This window comes from Vombatus ursinus, unplaced genomic scaffold (assembly GCF_900497805.2).
Source record: "Vombatus ursinus unplaced genomic scaffold, bare-nosed wombat genome assembly UNPS02014858.1, whole genome shotgun sequence".
Lineage (NCBI taxonomy): Eukaryota > Metazoa > Chordata > Mammalia > Diprotodontia > Vombatidae > Vombatus > Vombatus ursinus.
The window spans coordinates 2,736,512-2,762,917 of record NW_020954636.1 but is presented as its reverse complement, the minus strand read 5'-3'; the positions used below and the strand labels follow the sequence as shown (position 1 = coordinate 2,762,917).

Below are 26,406 nucleotides of genomic sequence, written 5' to 3'. Positions count from 1 at the left end.
TATTTTTAAATTTTTATTTTATTTTTTGATATCACCCACATTTCCCAATGTGCTCCTCACTGGGGACTTTTTTGTACCTCATCTGTAATTGGTAGAATGAATAATGGGTTGAATAATTATTATTTTTTAAAAAATGTAAAGTGTCCCTTTTAAAATCTTCTTAATCGCTAGCAAAGATTGAGTAGTGGACAGTTTCTGTCCTCTTTCCACTTTCTTTAGTGCTCATTTAGGTGATTTCAATTACTAGCTCTCATTTTCTGCCCCCTTTTATGTGTTTGAGATCCTTTGGTATCAAGCAATTAGTAAACACTTGTTGAATTACTTCAGTATGACTATGTGGGCTCATCAAAGTCAGGGGTATGGGAATAGATATTCCTTTAAGATTCCTTCTAGCTCAGCAAACTGTATGACTTTATGATGTCCTTGTACCAGATCTGGTTACTAGAGGTATGCCTTCCTTAATTTTAACAGAGTATGGTATGGTGAAAGGGGTAGTGTCTGAGGTCAGAGGATTTGTGCTCATACCTCATCTCAGATATTCAGTAGCTGTGCGATCTTAGTCTTTGGGCCTTAGTTTCCTCTTTATCTCTATAAAGGCCTAAATGGTCAGCATCATCTCTTAGTTTATGATATGTTAATCATCATTTATCTTGTTTCCTTTTAAACTTCTCTACTTATTGGGGAAGCCTAGTGATAAAGTGGATAGAGCACTGGCCCTGGAGACAGGAGGACCTGAGTTCAAATGCAGCCTCAGACACTTACTAGCTCTAGACAAGTCACTTAACCCTGATTACCTTTTAAAAAAAAAAAAACAACAACAACAACAAACCAAAACCCTCTATATTAAATTTGTCAACTTTTCAACTCTAACTTGTTTTACCTAGTTAAAATAAACTTGTATTTTTAATTGAACAGTTTTTGAGATTAGTTAGCTTTTTGGATTAATTTACTTTACCATTCACATTTATTGCAGTTCTCTGCTCAAGAAATGGAACCTAATGAGTACGCCTTGCAATGTCCAGTGAAATGCACACTGTCAGATTTCAATAAATATATGTTAAATGTATTAATTACTGAGTTATCAAGGCCTTGAAAAAAGATGAAATGGAGTGCATAAATTAGATCTAAACAGGAGGAGGAATAGCTCTTCTTGTGAGACTAAATAAATCTGTAGGTTTACACAGGTGAAGGGTATATATTTTTGTTTTTGGTGGATAGTAACAAAGGATCACCGGGGCACCTAGATGGCTCAGTGGATAGAGGATTGGGCCTACAGACAAGAAGACCTGAGTTCAAATGTGACTTTGGATACTTGCTAGCTGTGTGACCCTTGGTGAGTCACTCTGTCTTGATTGTTATCCTTTGTGCTCCAACAGGACCAAAGTGACATCACTCTGTTGGGGGTAAGGTATAGTGTGTCCAGCTGTGGCTGATCAGACCCATATTCACTCTGCAATGCTCTGCCCCAGGTTGTGCACAAATAGTCCACACAACTACCCCAGCATCTATGCCAGGAAAACCCCATGGACAGTATTGGTGTGCTGTTGTCCACGAAGTCACAAAGAGGTAGACGTGACTGAACAAGCTTGAAGAAACTTAGAGATGACTTAGTCTAACCCCTTGAGAAGGATAAGGCCTGGAGTGACTAAATGATTTGTCTATAGTCACCCAATTAATGGTCAGATATTCTGATTCCAAACTTAGCATTCTCTCCATTGCACTAGAGGCTTGAAATATCATTTCTGAAGAGTTTGCACTGCCCTCATTCTGCATGGGACTGAACTTCTAGGCACTGTCACTGGATGATGTAATTCCAAAGAATTAATATTCAACCATCAATTTCTTTTTCAGGTAAAAGGCAAAGGAGGGGCTTATCCATGAGTTTCATTATTTATCCTGTAAAAATTATTATTCTATAATGACCTTTTTTTTTAAAGAATAGAGTAGAGTGTCTTTAAATTGGGATGCAGTTGATCATAAACCAGTTCTACAGGTAGATCTCATTCATTTAATGAGACTTTTAAAATGACTTTTCTTTGTATGCCATCCTTAAGTCCTTCCTACAAAACTTGGAAGAATCATGGAATGTTTGAAATCATGAGCAGAAAAATTTTCCAGAGTTGAAATTCATAGTAGGAGTTACTGCCTTCACGTGAACTAAGTGAATCTAACCAGTTGTGATGGTTAGAAACTGATAGATTCAAAAACAAGAGCTAAAAGATATTCATTTACACTAAATAAAGCAAAGACCTCTTGAACTAGATTGAACAGGAACCAAACCAAAATACTCAATATTTTCTGAATCAAATCACATAATAAAACTGATAGAAACTGATCCCTACCACAAATCAACATTATCTATGATGTATTTTGTTCTTGTTAAAAATTTCCCAGTTACATTTTAATCTGGTTCAGGTGTACTTGGGAGTTTTGCAGGCCTTGAGTTTATCAACTCCAAATTCTAGACTAGTGGTCTTAACTGACCACTTACAAACTTTTTAATGAGAAAAATATATATCTTAATGTCTTATTAAAAAATCATTTGAAATTTGTGTTTGAAAGAAGCTATTTCTTCTGGCCCTATGCTTTATTATAGTGTAAATGAACATGTTTTAGCTCTTGTTTTTAAAATGGTTAGGTGCAGAAATCACATCTTTCATTCCTTCTTCATGAATACCTTTCTCTTTCATTACATTCCTCAGTAATTAGAAATGTTTCTTGGAAGAGTAACAATCTAACAGCACATTGCAAATGGGAAACAAGGCCCTGTGGTCACAGCTTCCCTTGGAATAGTTAATTAGGTCTGAAAGGAAGGTATTATGCTGTAATTAAATAGTAATGAATGAAGAGCTATGAAGTGTTTTGTAGGATGACATAGTGCCAGGAGGCAGAGCTGAAATCATCTGCAAATGTATTATTTTATTACTTATTCGATTATAAAATACTTCCTCGATGTTAGGTTAATTTTTGTTCTTTACCTTGCCTGTGATAGAATGTGGTCATCTTTACCATGCATATATATAATCCTAATACATCTCAAGAATAGTACTGAGAATTTCAATAACATTCCATACATTTTTTTTTTAAATCTAGAGTTTAGTGTACTTTCACTGTTTAAAATCTTTTAATTAGAAGATTAAGTGTGGCTGTACTTTTCTCACTCCCTACCTCCTTCTGACTGCCTGTCCCCTGTCTTCATGTGGATCTTTTCCCCTAAATTGTTTAGTTTTCGTAGTGTAAAGAGACTTTATGATTGCTTATCTTCCTTATGTTCCTGAGAAGACCAGTTAGGAGTCTGTTGGACAATCTTGGCCTTGGCATTTCATCTATTATTCATTTGGACAAGTCACTTAAGCACTGTGAGCTTCAGTTTCTTCATCTCTCTAATGAGGGGATTGGCCTGATGACTTCTACGATGTTAGATTTTACATTTTATGACTGAATGAATCTGCATTGCTGACCTTCGGTGTATATGCACAAGATTGGGTTTTTATGGATTTCAAACTAGACTCAGATGTAGTTCCTTGAGACTATTCAAATAAAGATGAAAAAAATAAAAGTGTATATGCACACATATGTGTTTATCCCTTGATTTGTAATATATCACCACAGTTGTTTCCTCAATCTTTACTTTTTTTAATTTCCTAAATTTTGTTTTTAAAATGGAGTTTAATCTTATTTTTTAAGCATAAGGATAATACCACTGTTGCCTACTCAGAAATTGCGCCAAATTGTGTTGTAATCAAACCAACAATTTTCCCTTCTAACATCTATATATTCTACGATAACTTCATTTGTTTATGCAGCTTTAAGGATACCAGTATAGTTTATTGTAAGTCTGACCTAACATTTGGATATGCTAGTTTTGTCAAATGTTGCAAAAGATTTACTTTCTTCCTTTTAGTTTGACATTAAGCTGTCAAATTGATCTTCCTAAATCACAGGTCTGACCATATAACCTCCCCTAGTCAAGGAGAAAATCCTTTGACTTTCAAAGCCCTTTCTAAACAGGCTTTTTCCTACCTTTCCAGTCTACTTAAAACTTACTCTCCTGCATGTACTTTGTGAGTCATTGAAACTGATGTCCTACCTGTTCCTAGCACATGACATGCCTTCTCTCAACTCTGAGTCTGTGAATCTGTTTCTCTTTGTCAGAAAGAAGGCCTTCTGGTTTTTCAGTCCTGCTTTAGAGCTCAGCTAAAGTTCACCCTTTGTTAGAAGCCTTTTCTAGCCCTCCTCTATCTTAGTGCCTTTTCTCTTGTATTACACCCAGTTTGATATCTTCTTTTGACATAATGGTTGTTTCATTTTATTTTGTTTTTACATGTCATCTCTCTACTTAGGCTATGAGCTCTGTGAGACTATTATTTGCCTTCCTTTTTTTTTTTTTTTTTTTGGTATTACCAGCCCTTAGCCTGGTACCTGGCACATAATAGGTGCTTAATAGATGCTAGTTAACTGACTGACTGTTTTAGACTGGATCTATGTTTTCATAGCCATCAGGAGGTTTTCCAAGGAGGAATTTGCTCTGTTACAGACCAGCCTCATCTCTGCAGCTTAGTCGCAGAGTTTTACTTGAGACATTGAAAGGAGGTTGAAATAACCTGCCAGGATCTAATAGCCAGTATGCATCAGGAATGGGAGCTGGTCTGTGGTATTCATCTGCAAAAGCCCTGCTTTCTCGTTGCTGTGCCACACAACCTTTGTGGGAAAGATTTGTTTTTTCATATTTATAATGACTGAATATCTGATTTGAAATCCGGAGTCGGCTTCAAATCCTGAACTCTACCTTTCCCTACCTGTAGACTGAATTAAGCAAGTCATTTCACTCTCTGGGCCTGGTTTCATCATTTGTAACATGACTGGGCTTGGACTAGATTCCTTCCACGATTCCTATTTTTTCTAAGTCCAATCTTATGATCCCAGATACTATGTATTTAAGAAACAATTCAACACAGAAAAATTTAATTGACCTTTCACTCTTGCAGGCTTAACTTTCCCTTGTTTTAAACCGATGGCTTCTGGTTTCTAGCAAAAAGTATGGAAGACATAAAATTCACATGATTATTTCCAAGCTCAAGCCTAACAATGGGAAACCTAACTCACAGAGTGCAGGCTTTCTTTGTGAACTGGTGTGTATAATACAGAGATATCGTCATTTTCCCCCACTAACATGCAAAACTCATTTATTTATTACTAGCGGCCTCTAGTGTATATTAGGTTTCTCCCTATTATACTCAATATATCTGGATTATTAGTAACTAGAGAGCAGTTTCACATGTTAGTATAAAGAAAAAACAAAGTACACAGTTATTCCAGTCATCTTCAAATGTACTAGTAAGTGACAAGAACATTTCATTGTATCAATTTAGGTACATGATTCCTGTTAACGGTAATAGTTTTGCAGTGAAATCCCTGTGTGTGACAATTCTCCAGTGCATGCTTCTGATAATACTCATAGTTAATAGTTGTGACTTCTGCAGAATATTTATACGCCTTTTAATAGGAGGAAGGAAAAATTAGCTTCACAGTTGTCGAATACCAGCGAATTCAATGTACATTTGACAATATAGTGCGGTTTTTTTGTTGTTTTTTTTTGTTTTATTTTGTTTTTGTTTTTAGCTATGTACCTAACGGCCTTAGAATATTTTTACCAGAGATCATCAGCACCAAACAGTAGTAAGCTATGTTGATTCACTGAGCTCCAAACCACAGCTTACTCTGATATTAGTAGTATACTTCTTGTACTGAACCATGTACTGTACCAAAATATTTTTTAAAATAATGCAAAACAAAGCAAAGACCTTGAACTAGACTGAACAGGCACTCAACCAAAATACTCAATATTTTCTGAATCAAATCACAATTTTATTCAATTTGCATCCCTTAGTAAATAATTTAATTTGTGGTGTCCTGAAATAAGTTGCTTGACTTTGCTCACTTTAGAAAGAGAGGGAATAATCATCATTAGAAGATTATTTTTGTGAGTGTTAAGTAGGATATATGACAGAAGTTTCATATAGGATCATAAAATTTCAAGGTGAGAAGGAACCTTAGACACCATTGAATCCAACTTCCTCATACTTAAGATAAAGAACCTGAGGCTCAGAGAAATAAAGTAACTTGCCTAGGCCACATGATAAACTTCCTAGGTGTTCAGTCTTCCTGCCTACCACATAAAGAATTGTTAATGAACACCAAAATTGATAAAAAGCAGAGAGCCAAAAGGAAACAGAGGAAAAGCCAAGGACTGGGAAAATCAATTCAGGGACCAGGCAAACACCCTGGTTCTTAATTAATGAGAAACATGAAATGTTAATGTTAGCTATTATTTGTAAGAAAAGCCTGATATTTGAGGCAGGTGGTTTTTCTTTGACCTATGTTTTATTTGATGCTTGTTGCTATTATAGACTACTCCAGGGATGGGGTACCTGTGGCCTCGAGGCTGCAGATTCGAAGTCAAAGGACCACACCTGAGGACCTAGAGGGCCACAAGTGGCCTTATGGCTGCAAATTTCCCATCCCTGAACTATTCCTTTAGACTTATTCACGTTGATCTTAGCTCTTATGTTCATTCCACTTCCCTGAACTTCCCTATTAAACAACTTAACATGCATTTATATGCTTACAGAAATTAGACTGAAGCCAACTGAATGTAGTCAGTGAGTTTAAATAAAACTAGTCCTTTGGCTTTAAACTATTCATAACACATTTTTTTTTTCTTTCTCCTTTTAACTAAATTCATGGAAATCTATATTTGGGAGAATTTGGAATATGTTGTAGTTATTTAATTAGAGTAACAATATACAATGTGACTGTGCTTTCAAAAAAAAGTGAAGATGCTTGTGGGTAAGCAATGCACATTTTGTAAATTCTTTATAATTTTTATAGCCTTTTGGTTAGTTGAAAGACCCATTTAACACAGTGATCCTTGCATCTGTAATTTCTTAATCTCACTAAAGTAGGGCAAACTTCCCATTAAAATGATTAAGTAAGATCTCTATAAAGACAAATAAATCAGAACCAAGTCAGCTGTAGCTTCTGTTGGCATTTATCTAGTGCTCAGCAATTACGTAATGTTTTCGTTGAATTGAAGCAAGCTAATATTTATTGAAAGCCTAATAAATTTAGCTTAGGTGATGAAACAGTCTAAGGCATCGTCCTTGTCCTCATGAAATTGACAGTCTGTCTGATAATGATAACTGACCTTTCTAGTGCTTTAAGGTTTGCAAAACACTTCACAAATGTTATCTTATTTGATCCTTACAACCACCCCATGAGGTAGGTGATATTATTATTTCTTGTTTTGCAGCTGTGGAAACTGCAGCAGAGAGAGGTTAAGTAACTAGCTCAGTAAATGTCTCAGGCAGGATTTAAATTCTTATAGTAATGTTCTACTATATTCATGTACCATAATTTGTTTAAATAGTTAAACTTTAGCCATTCTCGTAAGAGTCGGACTTTTTTTCTACTTTCTTGCTACTATAGTAGAAAAAAAGTGTTACCATAAATAATTTGGTATTTAGAGAGTCTTTTTCTTAATGACTTCCTTCCTTGGGGTATATGCCTAGTAGTAGAATTTCTAGGTCCAAGGTTATGGACATTTTAGTCACTTTATTTGCATAATTCCAAAAATGCTTTCCAGAATAGTTGTACCAGTTCATAGCTCTATGAAAAGTACATTAGTGTGCTTATGTTTTCATAACTCCTCTAACTCTTCCCAGCATCCTCTATGCTATGCCATCTCTGTTTAGAAGAGTATCTCCTCCTCTGCCATATCAGTATCTAAGACTCTTCTCCCATGTTTCTCAGCTCTTAGAGGTGAGCAGTTGCCTTATCTTACCAGGTTAGTCTCCGTATCATAACTCCACCACTTCCAGCTCCCTGGGCATTATTGTTTTCCTCCATTCTCATGTAAACTTCTTGAAGAGAGATGTTGTCTTTCTTCCTTTTAGTCTGCCTTTCATGTCCACCTGGCATCCAACTCTCACCCAGTAGCATGCACAGTGGCCACACCTTGGTAAATTGCAGATGACTAAGCCAGGTTGAGGGTAACCAACAGGTTTTAAACCCATTGGTGAGTTAGGGTGATGCCTGCTGAGCATATGAAGATTTCTCCTTGTGGAATGGGCAGATGGGAACAATTTCTTCCAAAGGCCATGAAGGTGGCTGAAGCAAGCATTGTGGATTGCTTAGGGCTTTGTGAAATATAAAGGAAGGGCATCCACTGCAACATGGGGCCATTTCCAGTCATTTGACTTTTGTATTGTTACTGGACTTTGTTGACTCTGGAAGAGAGAGTGAAGCTGATTATTTGTACAACTACACCTCATTAAATCCTATTCACATTCTTGATGTCATTGGTCATCTTCAAAAATGAAGGACAAACAACAAATTCCGGTATGCCTGACTCTTAAGTCTAGTGTATCCAGAATACATACGCATATGGAAAATATAAGTAATACACAAAATAAATAAAAACCCAGAAGTTGTCATTGAGCATTTATTAATAATACATTAATTTTCTTTGCTTCCTTCTAAATGGACAGAGCACAGGAAAGGGATGATCAAAACGAGAAAGGCTGAGAGTATTATATCTGCTGTCTTAATTTTGTTGCTTTGGGAGCATTGGTCAAGCTTGGGGCTCTCCCTATCTTGTACCTGTTGCAGTTACCAATGATGGGTGAAGCTTCTGGTGTTTGTGTGGTTTGTCTGCCATCCCATCACCCTGCTGTCACTAAACTTCCTAGGCTGCTTCTCTGCCATCTCTCCTGTTCCATTGTTCCTGCCCCACAGAGGAGTGCCTATCACCTACATCTCCCTCTCTCCCTCTCTCCCTTCTTTGCGCTCTGTCCTCTCCTTCCTTTTTCTTTTCTACAGTCTCAGTTCATAACTCCTTCATTTTCTCCTGGGCTATCAGGAGGGACAAGAGACAACAAATCTCTAGAAGTGCTGTTATCCTTTTCTACATTTGCCCCTGAGATTTGCAATATTACCATGACTACAGAGTCTTAATCTAACTTTGTACACATCCTTCCCACCCTCACAGGTTGTAAGGGCAGTGCTTTTTCAGTCTTGGGATCCCCAGTGACTAGCACATTGTCCAGCACCCAGCAAAATGAAAGCAATTAATAGTGCTTTTTATAATACCAAAAAGTTTTTTAAAATACCAGTAATTTATTGGTATTTTCTACAAGCCCAGTGGGCCTAGGGCCTTGGACTGACTTCTGCCTCTGCCACCAACCTCCCCTGCTCCACTTCATTCTAGCCTCTTGCTCATCCTGCAGATATCTCCACCACCAGCAGCACTTGCTGGGCTATTGAAGGGGAGGTAGGAAGGAAAAGAAGAATCACCTAATAAACTGGAGAGTAAGAGAGGAATCTGATTATGCCCTTGGCCAAGCAGCTGTCCAAACAAATCAGCTTCTTCATTATTAGCAAGAGAGTATGGAGGCTTTTTTCTTCTTGCCCCCCTGCCCTGCTTTGGAGGATTAACTGGGGCGTGGGGATTGAGAGTGAGAGGGAGATGAAGATACAGTCCACATAATGACCCATAGGGAGGAAAGAATAAACAAGAGTGTCAGGAATACAAAGATGAATAGTACTTTCTGCTCTCAACTAGCATTCAGTCTTTAAGCTAGAATAATATGGCCATATATACATCTATATCTGTTTCATTCTAGAAGATAGACCATGATTAATCATGCAGATATCTTTTTAACTTTAGGAATTTCATATTTTTGGTCCTTTATCATTAGTAAGGTAGTTATAATTGTACTTTAAAGTCCACATTGCTTTCTAAGCTTGAAAGGACTCCTTGGCTAGCTTGAGTTAGGTCAAGCCCAGAACACCAGAAAAATGTACCTTTAAGGGATACATGGGCTAATTACATAAAAAGCTTTTAAAAATTATATTTAAAAAATAATTATCATATTTATAAATATTTATTGTGCTCAACTCAGTTTTAACCATTGGACACCTACAAGAAGCTACATTTTAAATATTCTATTCACTATTTCCCATTCTCTGATTATCCTATATCCAAACAATTTAAATTAGTGGAAATATCACTATTAGTAGTGAAATTATTATAAAATATCCAAATGTGTGACAGAAATATCTATTAAAATTATGTTTAAAATTATGACAGATGTATTACTGTAGAAGTTTATAGGTATGTGAGATTTTTGACAATAAAATATTTACTAAGGGACTTAAACTGGAATTTCAGAGATATAAATATATATTTATGTATTTCATTTAAAGACAACCCTTAACAGTCTTCCTAAAACCATAGTTTTGATAGAAAATAACTATTGATTGTTATTTATATTTTGATAAATCCATATTATATTTAAATCACAGTATCAGAAATTGTGTTTATCATTAGTGAAATATTGTCAAATATTCTAGTCCTGTTGCAGTTTGGGGTGTGGTGCTAGGAACCTCAAAATGCAAGGGTCCGGGGTACCAGTCTGCCTTGAAAGTATTTGACTACTCAAGCCTTCTTTCAGTCTAAATAGTGAGTTGGGGTGGGCAAGATTTTTAATGAGTCTACGCTATTTGTAACACCAGTACAAATGGGCCAAATTTTAAGAATTTGCACCTTTGATGAGAATAAAATTGGTACTTTTATACAGAAAGACTGTTGGAAGATCTGAATGGGATTAAGGAGTGGCAAGTAGCCTGGGGTGTGCCAGGTACAGACAATGAGGGCCATAATTAAAGTGCAGTTAAAAGGATTATTGACTGGGATGAGCTGAGTGCCAGGGATTTGGGTTCAGGGTCTGCCTTTCTGAAATTTGTGGGAATGTTCAGGGGGTTTTCCTTTTTGGAGTCCAGATCCCAAAGACATGGTCTCTTCCTTTTAGGGGTTCAGATCCCATCCCCATTGGTACTAGTTGCCAGTGAGGAATACTGGTCAAGTAGCTTTCAAACACAGGAGATGGGAACTCAGCTGTGCCTTTTTAAAGAGAATATTAAGATGAATTGATAAATTCAGTGTTCCTTTGTGTTTTTAATGATGCCATGTATGCATTTTTTCCCTTCCTTTTTTTTATAGAAATAGCATTAAAACCTAAACATCTATATTGTCTATTAAAAATGTTTGAGTGGGCTACAGAAAAATCAGAATTTTTCCTCACAACTGATAGAAGTAGCTTCTTGGGCTACTCCCCCATTTCAAGGAGTAGTATAATTTACATATGTAATAAGTGCATTGTTTACATGGGTTCCTCCAGAGATGACATCTAGAAAGGAAGAAAAAAGAAAACATTCAATAGAAATACTTGGACTCCAGTGGGTGCTAAAAAAAACAAAACAAAACAAAAATCCTTCTCTCTGTGTCTGGAACACCCTGCCTTCTTTATCAACTGGGTAGGAGAAAATGAATGATAATGAAGGTGCAAAGAAATGAAGAGTTATAAGAAAGAAAAAAGATTTCTGGAAGAAAATGTACCTTGAAAATATGGCAACCAGCATAACTCATTCAACTGCATATATTGAATTAACTAATGTATAAGGCTCAAAATACACATATACAGCTTAGTAAATACAGACAAACATACTTCGTGGATAGTAGGCACCTCAATAAAGGCTGCTTCAATTGAATTGAGAGACGAGACAATCTCTTGCATCTCAGTTTAATGTCTCCATGTTAGCCATTCATTTGTCTGGTGGAGGTATTTTGGGAAAAGCTCTTTAGACTATCTGCAAACATTAATGAACTGTTAATCTTTTCAGTGTTCCATCTCTGGAATTTAAAGATATATGCTTTGACATTCCAGGTAATGAATGAAATAGGTAAACTTTAAAAAGCCACAAATTATTGCAATTACAATTTACAGATTCTCCTCAGAGACTTAGCCATTGACAGAATGATTTTCATTTTGTGCCCAAACAATGACATGCTTGATCATCTTGCCTTGTATTTGAGCATTAAGAAACAGACTACCTTAAAGATACCTGCACCAACATCCATAGCAAAAGATGGAAAAAAAAATCAAGAAGTTTGTATAAGAAGCTAACATGAACCTCTTAACTAAAGTGACTTTGATACTTGTTGATACTTGTTTTGTTTAATTTTTTTTTTATTTTTAGGCAATTGGGGTTAAGTGACTTACCCAGGATCATACAGCTAGTAAGTGTCAAGTGTTTGGTCTGAGGCCAGATTTGAACTCAGATCCTTCTGACTTCAGGGCCGGTGCTTTATCCACTGTGCTACCTAGCTGCCCCTTGTTGATACTTGTTTTAATGTTGACTTCAACATTAAAATGGGAAGGGGAAGGAATGACAAAAACTGTTGGAAATTAGCATTTTGGATCAAGGAATGAAAGAGATCAAAAACTTATACATTACCCAGAAATGAAACATCTATATATCATGGGTACATTATTCAAAAGGAGAGTTGGAAGGTTCTTGACATAGTACTGAATGGTAAAGAATAAAAATTAAAAAAAAAACTGTAGGAAAAAAGTGACTAGTTTTGCATTTCATTTCAGAATCTGTTGTCCAAAAGCATTGGCTGGTTCAAGACTAAAGGAGACAAAAAATTGGAATAGAAGAGGAATATAAGGAGGAAGCAGTCACAACTATAACTCTATTCGAACCTTTTTAAATATATTGTTGACTTTTTAAGAAATAAGAAATGCATAAATTATCATAATTTCTACTCACCTCAGTGAGGTAGCTGAAAGAGCCCAGAACATTTGCTTAGCCATAAAATACTCAATCTTCTAGCTTATCAGAAAACTATGGTAGACCAGGGCAATACAAACTTCTATTAAAAGTTCATTTTTACAAAACTAGAAAGAATGATAATGGAAGATTACAAGTGGTATCCCATCAAAAAAGTTAAAATGAGTCTCTGGAAAGCTTGGCATGAGACCCAAGTAAATTGATTGAAATGAATTAATTAATACTATAAGACTAAGAGCCAGGTCTTCCTTCCCCAAGAAACTTTCTCAGAGTACTCCAGATCATCAATTAGTATTAAGAATAAAAGCAAATGCATGACATTCTGGAAAAACATCTTTCCTAAGAAATTCTATATTTCAAAAAACTATTAAGCTTATTTTACAGTGGGAACGAGGAATGGTTTGTGAAAGAGATCATGGTGGCCTTTTGTTATATTGATCTCTAAAGAGTGGGATTGTAAAAGAAAGAAATTGTCTAATGATCTCAAATGATTCCATGAAAATAGTATCTTAGATGAAATAATGTTACAAGGAAGTCACTTAAGCATGACAGTATCATAAATGTTATTTTTAACAAAGCAAGTTCACATTCCAGATTTACAACCTTTCTACAGGTCCCCTTCATTTAGGGGATAAGGCCTTAAAGGTCCAGAAAAAGGTTGTGATTTTCTCTAGATTGCAAAAAGAGGAAGTAAAGGTGCTGAGATTTGAACCTAGGTTGTCTGACACTTGTGCTTAGTTGACTATGTGCTGTTGCCAGTAGCCAATCAACAATGGTCATCGAGTACAATTTAGGAGTCCTTCTCTTTCCCTTCCCCCCCCCGCCACCCGCCCCGTTGGTGTTATAGCAACCCTGCATATAGGTGGTGATACCAGTGTGGGTCCTCTTCATCCCAACATGCATTAATATGTGGCATCAGGACCAGAATGCCAGCATTACAGAATAATTATCCTTCAGAGTATAAGTAAACTCCTTTCTCCATAATCTATACCAAAAGTTCTAATTTTGTTTTGTGACATGATTAACTTTGGTGACCTGGTGGTGCCTTTCATAAATCTCTTGTCAGAATAATGTACTGTTGTTGTTTTAAAAATTAAAAATGCAAGGAAATGTGTTAAATTCAAGTTAGAGAGTCATGAAAATACAAATTTTTCCCTATCCACATTCATGGATCTTTTGAAACCTATCCATAAAGGGCCCCATGGATGCAGGTTTGGACCCTCATTTGTACTATATTCCATTAGCATAGCAGGAATATATAAATAGGGTATCAATGGGATATATTGTAACACACCAAAAGAAATCAGAAAGAGATTAATCATATTTCACTTGTTCAGCAAATTTCTAATGCACTAAATCATCTTGACCATGAAAGCCAAATTAAATGGCTTTTTATTTTGCCTTTTAATTAGTTATCTTTTGAAAGTTATATAAAAAGAGAATGTAAGGCATTTACTCTGGAGCTAAAAATAGCATTAATGACTGGCAACCTGCACAGGAAGCCAGAGTTTACATCTTTGTATTAGATGTAAAAGGCTGAATGTCTTCAGGGCAACTGAGCAATCTCTCCTTCTGTTCCATAGCTCTGTTCCCAGTTGAGTCTGTGATTTTTTTTTTTTTTTTCTGTCAGATCAACAGTCCTTGGAAAATGGAAATGATAATTTTAGAATCATATGTAAGTCCTTTAGGAAAAAAAAACACACAGGTCCTGGCAATTAAACATTTCAATGCATAGCATGTAAAGTGCACTCTCTATCATTTGGTGATTAGAGTATCACAGTTACCAGAGCTGAATGAGACATGGGAGGACATCTAGGCCTATACCTTCATTTTAACACTGAGAAAACAGAATATTAAATAGAGTTTAAGTTACTTGACCATAGTTGTACAGATAGTAAGTGGCAGAGTCAGGATTACAAACCAGATCTTCTAACTCCAAACCTCGCATATTCTCCATTGTTGTTCCTTCTTAATAGGTAAATATCAAGTGAACGATATAGTCACAATAACTTACTCTGTTTTTGGCACTAGAAAATTGTTACAGAATATACTTGGTTGTTGTTACACATTGTGTTTTTTAAGGATTTCTTGGCACAAACAATAGAATAAGTTTTGTAAGAGTTGTAATTTTCAAAAGTTTGTTTTATTATTTTTGTTACTAAAATAGTGCTTTGTGAACTCTGGGTCTCATTGCAATTATCTAAAAATTGAAACTATTGTAAAGAAATATAATTACAGTCAATTCTCAATATCGAGCATTTAACTTGTGTGACTTCAAGCATTCAGGTGATTTTATTAGTAACCTCATTTTCACTTTCACTTGTGGCAACCTCATACATTCATGGCTATATTCAGTGGAGAAAAAAATGAGAAGTGTAATGGGTGCAAGTTTATGCAGTAATTGGTATCCTATTGGCAACTTCACTGGTCTTGTTACACCCAGCATTTATAAAGAGCTTCCCATGCATTCATTGCTTATTTTCATTGTCAGCCTTTAAAACTTTAAAACTCAGTGGCAGCTGGGTGGTGCAGTGGATAGAGCACTGGCCCTGAAGTCAGGAGGACCTGAGTTCAAATCTGATCTCAGACCAACACTTAACACTTACTAGCTGTGTGACCCTGGGCAAGTCATTTAACCCCAATTGCCTTAAAAAAAAAATTAAAACTCAAGTTTTGTGTTGCAATTGTGCCTCCAAAGTATAGTGTGAGTCTTTAGAGCTCTAATATCATGACAAGACCTTATCTGTCTTGGCTTTTTCTGACAGCAGCAACTAAAGTCCCAGCTACCTCTCCTTTGGTTTTCAGAAGGTGGCCAAGGTAGAATGGTTTCTAGTAGTATAGTATATAATACAATCAACTCAAACTGCCATCTGACCCAGTGGAAGTAAAATTCAAGTTAGAAAATGTTTTAGTTTTAAGAATTTATTTGCTGTAGTGTATTTATGGTACTACATGTGTTATGAAAAGTGAATTTGGTCAATTTTTTTTAATTTAATGTATTTTATCTAAAAGATCAAAAAATGAAAAGCAAGAAAAAATGTTTTACATGTTGCCAATTTTATTTTTGTGTACTGCATTTTGTGAGTGTCATGGGTACTGTGTTAGAAAAGTGTTTATCAGAATGAATGTTTTGCAGTAAACAATTGTATGCAGAAAAGTGTATTTTCAGCAATGTGTACATAAAGATTACAGTTTTTTTTTCTGGGTGTGAGAACTTAACTCCCTGTTTCCCATAAGCTCCATGTTATCAACATTCACATTTTTGAAGTTCATGCTATTTTCTAGGAATGTTACCCTTGGGAAAGTTGAGGATTAAATGTAATTGAAAATTTGAGAGATGGTTTTAAAAATATTCAGCATTATGGGGAAAATGGGCTATAAATGTATTTAAAACTTTTTTTTAATATGTGTTTTAACGTGCTTTTGGGAAAAGAAGCAAAGGATCTGTAACATTGGGAAATGCAGTGAGCTGATCAAGTGTATAAGAGTGAAATAGATGTTGCACATTGCCCACTTTTTCAATGTATTGATCCATTCTGCTGATTTTTTTTTCTTCTCCTTTCTTTTTATTGTTTTGCCTTTAAAAAATGTTATTTGTTATATGTGATGGTTCTCTGGGAGAAAGAAGAGGAGACTCCTGGGAAAAAGCTATGATGATGTAAAAAACAGAAGACATCGATAAACACTTGTTCTGAAAAAAAATCTGAGAAGGGTTCTATAGGCTATCCCACACTTCCAAAGGTTTCTAGGATACAAAAAAGGGTTGAGAAACCCTGACCTAACAGAAAACATTGAGTGGAACTGCTATAGAGGATTTATGGTGAGGAGGAGAAGGTGAGAGTTGAGTTATGTAGGAGGTGGTTGAATTATATTCTGTACTAGTGGAAGTCAGTATTCCACATCAATGAAATCACAAATCCATTGAAATACTGAAATATTAAAACTCACATTTATATATTTTTTAATGGTTTATGAAGCCCTTTCCTTGTGGTAGTTGGGTGAAGCTTTTAGTGCAATTATTATTTTTTTTTTATTTTGCAAATGTGGTAACTGAGGCTCAGAGAGTTTAAATGACTAAATCATAGCCTTGCATCTAGTAGATGATGATGCAAATGTAAATCTTAGACCAACTCCTATGATCTTCCACAGATTACATTTACAGTAATAAATAAAGTGGGAAACTTACATCAAACTTACGTCATTCAGCATATCATCCAAACAATCAGCTAGAACTTACTCCTAACTTCTACTAAGTGACTAGATATATTATCTTATGGATATGAAAGCAACTGAAGAGATCTGATTTTGGAATGACCGCTTGAGGCATTTTGTAGCAAGGCTGAAGGAAAGAGCATGTTTGTGAATTTGTTGAAACATGCAATCTTCCCTCATGCCACATATTAAGTTTTGGTTTCTGTTTTGAAATGTAGAATGTATCAGTGGAGATACAGTATTTGCCAAATTTGTAAATTATTGATATAAACACATATTAGCTAAGGAAAAAGAAAGCACTGTCTAGCCATATATCCTAGGGGAATAGAAGCTCTGCATCCCATTTAGAAAGGTGAAATTCTACTCACCTCTAGTAAAGATACATCCATGTTGGGAAAATAATCTAGAGGTATTTTCTCAGGAGCAGATAAATCACTGGATTTGCCTTTTGCAGACTTTCAGAGATATCCAACATAAGTTATTGTTTTTCCTCGATGTGAAATAATTCACTAGTCTGCAAAGTGGAGGATTCTAACAGAACTTTAATGAATTAGCTTAACCTGAGGATAACCCAGAAGAGTTACCAAAGGCTGTGATCCAAAATTTTGGTAAGAGACCTCAATGGATTACAAGAACTTTTGATTTTCATGGACTTGGATATGCCTTTTTCACCAGCTCTTCTGATACAGAAATAAAGATGAAAGAGGAAAAGGGAAAGCTGAAGATTGCTTATTTTTCTTATTTGTTATTTTTGTTCAGTGTACATAGTCACATCAGAAAACAAGTCATTGGGGATGGGAATAAGTAAAGTTCATAATAAGCAAAATGACCATCTTTATGAGAATTGGAATAGGCTTTAAATTGGGCATTCCCACCTCAGTTTATTCTGCCAAGATGAACTTGATTTGGTAATATTTGTGGTTTCAGAAAATGGAGATGCTATAGAGGACTCTACAAACATTATTGTTTTTAAAATTAGACAATAACTCTTTCTTGTACAACCTAATACTGAGTAGCTATTGGAATGAATTACTGAGGCATTTGAATCATTTTCATCCTCATAGAAACAGCCTTAGAATACAAAGTACTGTCAATTATATCAGATCAAAACTCAGAGCAAATTATGAAGGCTTATATCAGTGACAAAAAATAGTTTCTAGTGAGTTATACTTCCTCCCCACCTTGAGAAGTACAACAAGTCCATACAGTCTCAAATGAAAAGTTAAGCAAAGAACCAGCCTTAATTGTTTTATTTACAAAAACCATCTTTCTTTCAGCTTCTTACCTGAGTACATCAGTGGAGATTTTGATTCTATTAGACCTGAAGTTAAAGAGTACTATGAAGTCAAGGTAAATTGGAAACCTTTTTTCTTTTAAAGAACTATCTTGATATGGAATACTTTTTTCCTTTGTCTTTTTTAATTTTATTTTATTTTATTTTGGGGGGGCTGTCTTCTAACTGAGAATTAGTTGGGAAATGATACATTTAACTTTGGGGAAAATAGAAAGAAGTTAAATGCAATTTTAATTCTCTTCCCGTGTCTCTATTCATCCATTCATTCGTTTCTTCATTACTTCTTATTTGTGTATTTATTTCTTCATTATTTAATTTATAAAACATATAGGATGATTGGTCTGACCAATGGTTTATTTGATTTTCTCTGTTTTATGCCTTGCCTTATGTTTGTGTTTAGAGAACCATTGGGCAGGGTTATTTCTATCGCATATGCTTTGAAAGAAATGTTAAATAATTTTGATGTGTGGGTGGAGAATACCTTGTTGGAAGGGAAAACAGAATTGATTATGTTTTTTCCTCAAACACTCTTCTTTCAGACTTCTTTTTTTTTGTTGTTGAAGATTTCTCTATTCTTCCACTCACCTAAGTTTGTACCCTTGTTGTTCTGCATTCTTCCTGCTTTTTCACTCCACAAATTCAGGCAACTGCCAAATTTTGCTGTTTCTGTCACCGCCATGTCTCTGACATCTGACCTTTTCTCTTTATTCACACATCCACCAGCTTAGTTCAGGCCTTCATCATGCTGTGCATAGATTACTGCAACACCCTCCTAACTAATCTCTCCCCACTGCAACACCCTCCTAATTGATCCCTCTACTTCAGATCTCTCCCCACTCCAATCTATCTTCTACATAACTGCCTTTGTGATTTTCCATAAGTGCAGATATGATCATGTCCCACTCATGAAACTCTAATTACACTCTATTGCCTGTAGGATAAAATATAAACTCTTTTGTTTGTATATGGATTTCTCTTCCCTACATGACCCGTCTCTTGGCTATCTTGCCAACCCTTTACCTCTTCACCTTCCTTTCGTTAAACCAGTCTTTTCTGTCAAGACACAGCTTAATCACCACCTTCTACACACAACTTTCCCTGATCACGGGAACTATTATTGTCCTCTTTCCTTGCATTCATTTTGTATTGTGGTTGTTCAGTTTTTTTCATTTGTGTCTAATTCTTTCTGACCCCATGTAGAGTTTTGTTGTGTGTTTTGTTTTGTTTTGGTTTTTTTGTTTGTTTTTTTTTTGGCAAAAACACTGGAATGGTTTGTTGTTTCATTTTACTGATGAGGAAACTGAGTCAAACAGGGTCAAGTGACTTGCCCAGAGTCACTCAGCTACTAAATGTCTGAGGCCAGATTTGAACTCGGCAAGATGAGGCTTCTTGACTTCAGGGCCAGCACTCTATGCACTACGCCACCTACCTGCCCTTTATCCTGTATATGCATGCATAAACATGTATACATATGTTGTGTCCAACATGCTACCATGAAAGTTCCTTGAATGTAAGGATTATTTCATTTTTGTGTTTGTATCCTGAGTGCCTAGTGCAATATTTACTGTATTATAGCCTCTTAATAGATGTTTATTTGTTAGTTGTTTTAACAGAGCCATTAATTTTATATTTTGCTTTACTGATCAAATGTCTTTGTTCATTATTAATAAAAAGGAAACAGTGAATAGATGAAAATGCATTTTTTGAGCACTTGCCAAGCAAGGTGCTTAGTGCTGAGATTACATTTCAAACAGAGAAACTATGGCTTGGAGGGCAGAACAGGACAAAAATTAACCAGTTAGCAGCAGCTGCAAGGTAGAAATAAAGAATTTTGAAAAAGGACATTAGTAAAAGATGCCATCAAGGAAATCTGTGATCTTGTATTCTCTACACTTTTCAGTGATGAAGATATTTGTTCACTAGAAAAGCTGCTTGTGAAAACCTCTCTCAATAATCCTTTCCCGGAAAATGCCCTTGATTCACGTATCCGTAAGTCTCATAGAGATTTTGTGTTGATCGAAATTATCCATTTAGGTTGGTAACTGTTGATGCTCTCCTGGTTCCCCTTTCTGGATATCTTCCATTAGTATCTTTGCCTATTTCTGATATTGTGAATTCATTCCTCAGTGTTCTCATAGTTGCATCGTTGTTTACCCCAGATCTCTTTGGACACTAGCATGAATCTTTATTCCTTTACCTTCTTTGTTTCCTTTTGTGCCATTTCTATCTTGCTGAAAAACATTATAAATTTATAACATGCAGTTAGATGGACAAACTATAAAGCTGGTTCATATGTATATGTGTGTACATATATACATATATATTTATATTTAGAGAAAGACACAGCTATATATGCACTATATACATACATACACATTATACATGCACATAAATGTATATACTGGGAGAGACAGCAAAAATGGACAAAAAAGCATTAAACAGAGTGAGGTGGATTGTCTTTACAAAAGTTCAAAAATCTCTGAATGACCCCAAACTCCTGAAAACTGAGCCCCATTGTAATTTTGTAATTGCTTTTAGTTGTTGTATAACCAAGAGACCTATATCACAGTGGAGTGGGCCCTATTGGGTGTGAGTACACCACATAATGTAACCAATGAAGAACTTTGAAAAAGGACATTAGTAAAAGATGTCATCAAGGAAATCTGTGATAGGAAGAGAAGATGGGGTAGTCACATGGTAAAGGCCAAAGATGACTTCAACTATTTATCAAAGAATGATAGTTATCAGCTGGAAGAGACGTTAGGTGCCGTAATCCAATGATTGAGATGAGGAGTTATCCCTAGGCAATTGAAATTCAACATATATAAAATAGAATTCATCTTTCCCAACAAACCCTCTTCTCTTCCCTACTTTACTGCTACTCTTGAGGGCAGTAGCATCTTCCTAGTCACCCAAATTTTCAGTCTCAGTGGGACCTTGACTCCTCACTTTCATTTACCTCTGGACACATAGCCAATCTTTTTCCAACTTTTGTAGTTTTATTTTCATAACATTTCTTGTATTTATTCCATTCTCTCCACTCACACAAATACCAATAATTGTAGCTCAGGACCCTATCACCTCTCATGAAATACTGCAATAGCCTATTAATTAGTATTCCTGCCTAAGTGAGTTCTACCCATTTCAATACCAGACTGAATGTTTAATTCTAAATGTTTTGACCCAACTACCTGATGAATCCAGTGAGTCCCTGTTAACCCTAGGATTAAATAGAATTGACCCTCTTTAGCATTAAAAACTCCTCATAATCTATCCACTTCCTAATCTTTCTAGTCAACTTGCTTTTCCTCAGAAAAACATTCCATGCCTCCATGGTTGTGGATTGGCTGTCCCCCATGCCTCAAATACTTTCCCTCTCCACCCCTATCTTTTAGCTTCCTTGGCCTCCTTCAAGACTCACTTCAAGTTTGACCTTCTTCAGGAGGTCTTTCCCTTCTGCTGGAAGATTTCCTCCCACTAGTCTGTCTCTATATTTAGTTATTTGCATATTGTCTCTCCCATTACAATGAGCGTTTCTTGAAACTGCATGTACCTTCGTATCTCCATTGCTTAGCACTGTATCTGGTAAATAACAGACATGTAATAAAATAGTAAGCACTTAATCAGTGTATTCTGCCTAGACTACTTCCCTCATTCCTCACCTTCATTGTTATTTCTAGCACCTTGTATCTATCTAGGCAACATGACACCCTTCTTACGATCTTACCATGGTGAGTCTATGATAACCAGACTCAAATTTTGCAAGTTTCAGCTCTCATGAGCCTCAGACCCTTGATGTCTTTGATAGAAACTCAGGCAAAATAGTGTGTTAACTTTAACACCCAAACTCTTCTGGTATCATCCTGCTAAATAAGTTTGACTAATTGACTTCCAAGACAGAGATAGGATTTGAACTCATGTCCTCTGTATCCACATCTAGCATTATTTTCCCCACATCTACCATAAATTCCTGCCCTGTTTTTCTGCTTCCTTTTCATGGGCTGGTGCTACGTAAGTCACACTTCATTTTGGACATTGTAAGTATTCATTTCCTAAATTTGTTAGAATTAAAATTGGCTTTTTCCTAGGGATTGTGATCCTTGGTTATAGAGTTTAGACTTTAATATTCATATGAACCTGAGAACCCAGACTATCTCTTCACTGTGACTCAAAAGCAGTCATTAGTCCCAATTCCCTGAAATACTCATTTCATCCATGATGCTTTGCAGAATTCCCCTTAATCCCTGGCCTTAGTGTTTTCCTGTCCATGGTGCAGTAAGGAATGCAAGTCATAGCATAAAAGGGTATTTATACTATTTAGCCTTCAGTGTTTCCCTGGCATACGAGGCCAAGACAAAACCAAAGCAGTAATCATTTCAACTTCACCTCATCTGTGTTTCTGTGAAAATGCATTTCCTTCTTTTCGCTATGCACAGAAATGGTTGTGGTGATCTTGCTCTGTTCATTTAAAAAAAAATGTGTCTTGGAAATCACTAAAGTCTTATTCTTTCCTTAGAGTGGCGGAATGGGGAATGGATAAAGGAAAAATATGATTAAGGTTGAAAGAAGATGTAGGAAGGAAAGGGGAGAATAGTTGTTTGTTTTTAAATGGAAGAGAAGGGAAAAGATTACATTTGGGAAACCAGAGGAACTATTGTTGTGAAGCCGAGATTGCTGTGATGTGGCAGTTCTGGGGATAGCTGTGAAGCCTGTTCTACATGTATTCCATCTGCTCACCAGCTGATCTGGCTTTCCATCAGCAGAGGAAGAGTGTTCCCCTGTCAGTGTTTGATATTCATGCTCAATTACATTAACATTGGCATGTTCCTACTCATTCCCCACAGTCTCACTTCTCATTAACTCTATGCCTCAGCCTCCTTTGGATGGAAAGCCCTCAGCTTTGCTTACGAGGCAAAGTTTTACTAATACATAGTTATTAATCATGCATTCACAATGAGAGAAAATAGCAGAAGAAGGTGGGGGTGGGGCATGCAGCAACTTGGGAGAAAGTTGCAGATCTTTTTAAGTCTTGACTCATCTGTCGCTATCTTCTAAATGAGCGGGTGGTTTTTGCAACCCCTATCTGCTAAGGAGGGAGGAGAGCAGGGCAGTGGTTAGGCAGACCATTCTATATTCATATGTATCTAATGGAACAAAAGAAGACGTTTTCCATTTGTATTAACGTTTTTTTAAAAAATGTCCAGGCTAGCTCCTATCATTTTTGTCACACTTCTTCTTTTCTAAAACATTTTAAAAAACTAAATAAAAACATAAGTTTCTAAAAGTACTGACCTAAACAACATAACACAGTGTTTCATAAAAACGTGTGTAATTTGTTTATCTGATTTGACTTCTAATGGTGATTGTTTATGGAGGGCAAAAGCTATGTTTTGGACACAGATAATGTGTGATATTTTGTACACTGTGGGCATATTTTAGGTTTTATTATTCTTAATAATAACAGTGATTAGGATGATAATTACAACCCCATGCACCATTACACCTGGTTCCCACAGGCCATTATCTTTAACCTTAAGCTCAGTAAGTGCCCTTTCATAAATGAGAGGGGAACCCATTCTCCTTTCAAACAGATTTTCCCCCTGCTCCCACCATTCCTTTTTTAAACTAGAGAGGACTCAGTAAAGCAGGCTCTGAAGAACAGATGGGAAACTGAGAAGAAAATGAAGAGACCAAGGATTTGGTGAAGCCAAAGTTCTATTTGTTTAGACTGAGTAATACTATATTTTGAGTTAAGAAGACCAACTTATCTATGTTAATAATAATAATGATGATGATGATGAAAAAGAAGAGGATAAGAAGAAAATGTTCTAAGTTAGAATTAACTTAATTTGTTCCTCATTGGAAGGAAAATTAGAAACCATTTTTCTTATCTATTAAAAAAATTCAAGATAAAGTTTAAAAAGTTAATAAAGTTTTGCTCTAACATGTTCAGGGAATGCATTCTCATAATTCTCAGATCTGGCCTGTGAGAAGAAAGGAGAGTAACAAGGCAAGGCCTTTTTGCAAAATACAATTGAAAGAGTCTTAAGTGTTAGAGGATCTTGAGTTCATATCCTTTCTCTGCCATTTACTATGTCACCTTGTGTATTGATCTTTAACCTTCTATTCCTCAGTTTACTCCTTCTTATAAAGAGAAGTTTGAACTAGATGACTTTGTGCTAGGTGATCCCTGATAATCCTAATATATGATCCTTCAAGGCCCATCTTAAGTGCTGTCTCCTCCATGATGGCTGTCTTGTATCATTGGTATATGTTTCCTTGATCAGGATTTTTTTTGCTCCGTATTCCCAGGACCTAGTATAGTTACTGACAGAACATATAGAGTTTATAAGCTCTTCTATTAGGATAGAGATATCTCAGCCCAACTGATAGAGAGGCTGTGATTACTCCAGAGGTAATTCCATGTCTGCCTTCCATTTTCTCTCTGCATAGATCTCTCCCTTGAGAGAGTCCACAACCTTGCATCTTCTGTTGAAGCAGCAATACAGAATGTGCCCTCTCTAAAACTCTCACACCAATTTGATTTATCATTCTCTCTACTAATGAGGAATACACCTTATATGAAGGCTTAAAACATGGGTTATGTTATTTTCTGCTTTTTATTGGTAGTGAACACAAATGTATTAAGTATATCATTTGCTTTATAAATTAATAAGTACTTATTGAACACCTGTTCTGTGTATAACCTGGTGTGGGGGTATGTAAGTCCTGGGTAAGACAATGCTAGTATTCTGGACAAAGAGTTCTCTTGCCATAGGGATCTAATAATCTAACAACAAGAGGAAAACTGCTTACTAAAATGAATGGTACTAAGCATGTATGTAATAGTACTTCAGATAAATATTTGATCATTATAGAATGAATAGTCAGAGAAAACTTCGTAGAGAGAGGAGAGCGTGAGCTAACTTACATTAAATGGGTGACAGGACTAATGTACTATTATGGAGGTGAAATGGGTTTTATGTATGCAAGAAACAGAGAGCAGAGATAATGTTACATTTTAGGGGAGTACTGGGGCATTAGGTTAAATAGATCATGGGATCCTAGCAGTCATATAGTCTACATTAATGTGAGGACAAATTGTGCAGGGCCTTGAATAAAGGTATAAATGACCACTGCAGAAATACTATCAGTTTCTTGTGTCCAGCTATTTGACAGTGCTGAAGACTTTGCTGGCAAGAAAGTAAAATGGGGAGTTTGACCTTAATGCCATAGGCAGTGAGGAATCAAATTATTTTCTTCAGAAACTTAATAAAAGAGCTTTCAGGAAGATTAGCCTTGCAGCATCCTGAGAGAGGGACTGGCAGATGGCTCCAGTGCTTTGATATAAGATCATTGATTTCAAAAGAATGTGTTTGACTTTTTGATTCCATAGCATTTGCCTTGTAAGAAGTCTCTTTTTTGGATACTGTGAAATTAAATATTGAATTCAAGAGAACAGAGCAGTAGGCCATCCAACTACTGAATGAATTCAAGAAGGGGCTTATTTGCTTCTTTAGGATAAATGCTCACAATGCTTCTCCAGCCTATATAGATACAGCATGTATGTTGAATCTTTTCAATCTCCTTGAATTATAGTCCTAACAAGTTGTCAGATTGAAATCTTCCAACCTGCGTAACTCCACCGAGGCACTTTTTATTTATCCCTTCTCTGGGGCACATGTTTAGTAGGTCTAGAAGTGTATTTAGTATATCTAGAAGCCATCTCAGCTTGATTTAGGGGGAGGAGGGAGTAAGGCATCATTAAACTACTCAGGAAATGTCATGAATTTCCAATGCTAAGCTGGAGTAGAATGAGTATTTCATGAGATGACAGATGAGAGGAAACTGAAATAGTAAGTTACGAGTTGCATGCCAGTAGGGCTGTTCTCATGCTTTAGTATATTTTCCACCTCCACATTTCTTTATCATGATGATTTAACATTTACTAAATGCCAGTCCTTGTTGTTCATTCTCCTACAGAAAGAACATAAGGCATAAGTAGGTACAAATAGTCCCTACCTTGTGGCCTCCAATTTTATACAGTTATTTTCATGTTATGTGGAACACAAAACTCTTATTTCAAGATGCTATCTAAAATGGCATAATGACCAGTAAGCACTGTGACATGCTTATGGGCAAACAATAGACACTGTAATCCCCGTAAAGTTTAGATTTTAGAGGTCAAGAGGTCATAGAATCAT

At 36.0% G+C, this 26,406-nt stretch overlaps 1 protein-coding gene across 3 annotated transcripts in view; it reads left to right on the top strand.

Annotated features, from left to right (window-relative positions):
- The window catches only part of TPK1 (thiamin pyrophosphokinase 1), a 468,766-nt gene that overhangs the window by 206,176 nt on the left and 236,184 nt on the right, over window positions 1–26,406 (top strand). For 2 of the 3 annotated variants that reach the window (XM_027841244.1, XM_027841243.1), the window contains exon 5: window positions 18,186–18,258. In XM_027841244.1, the coding sequence (XP_027697045.1) occupies window positions 18,186–18,258 (73 nt within the window). Of the gene's footprint in view, window positions 1–18,185; window positions 18,259–20,112; window positions 20,192–26,406 lie in introns of those variants that run through there. The other variant, XM_027841245.1, reaches the window with a different exon arrangement.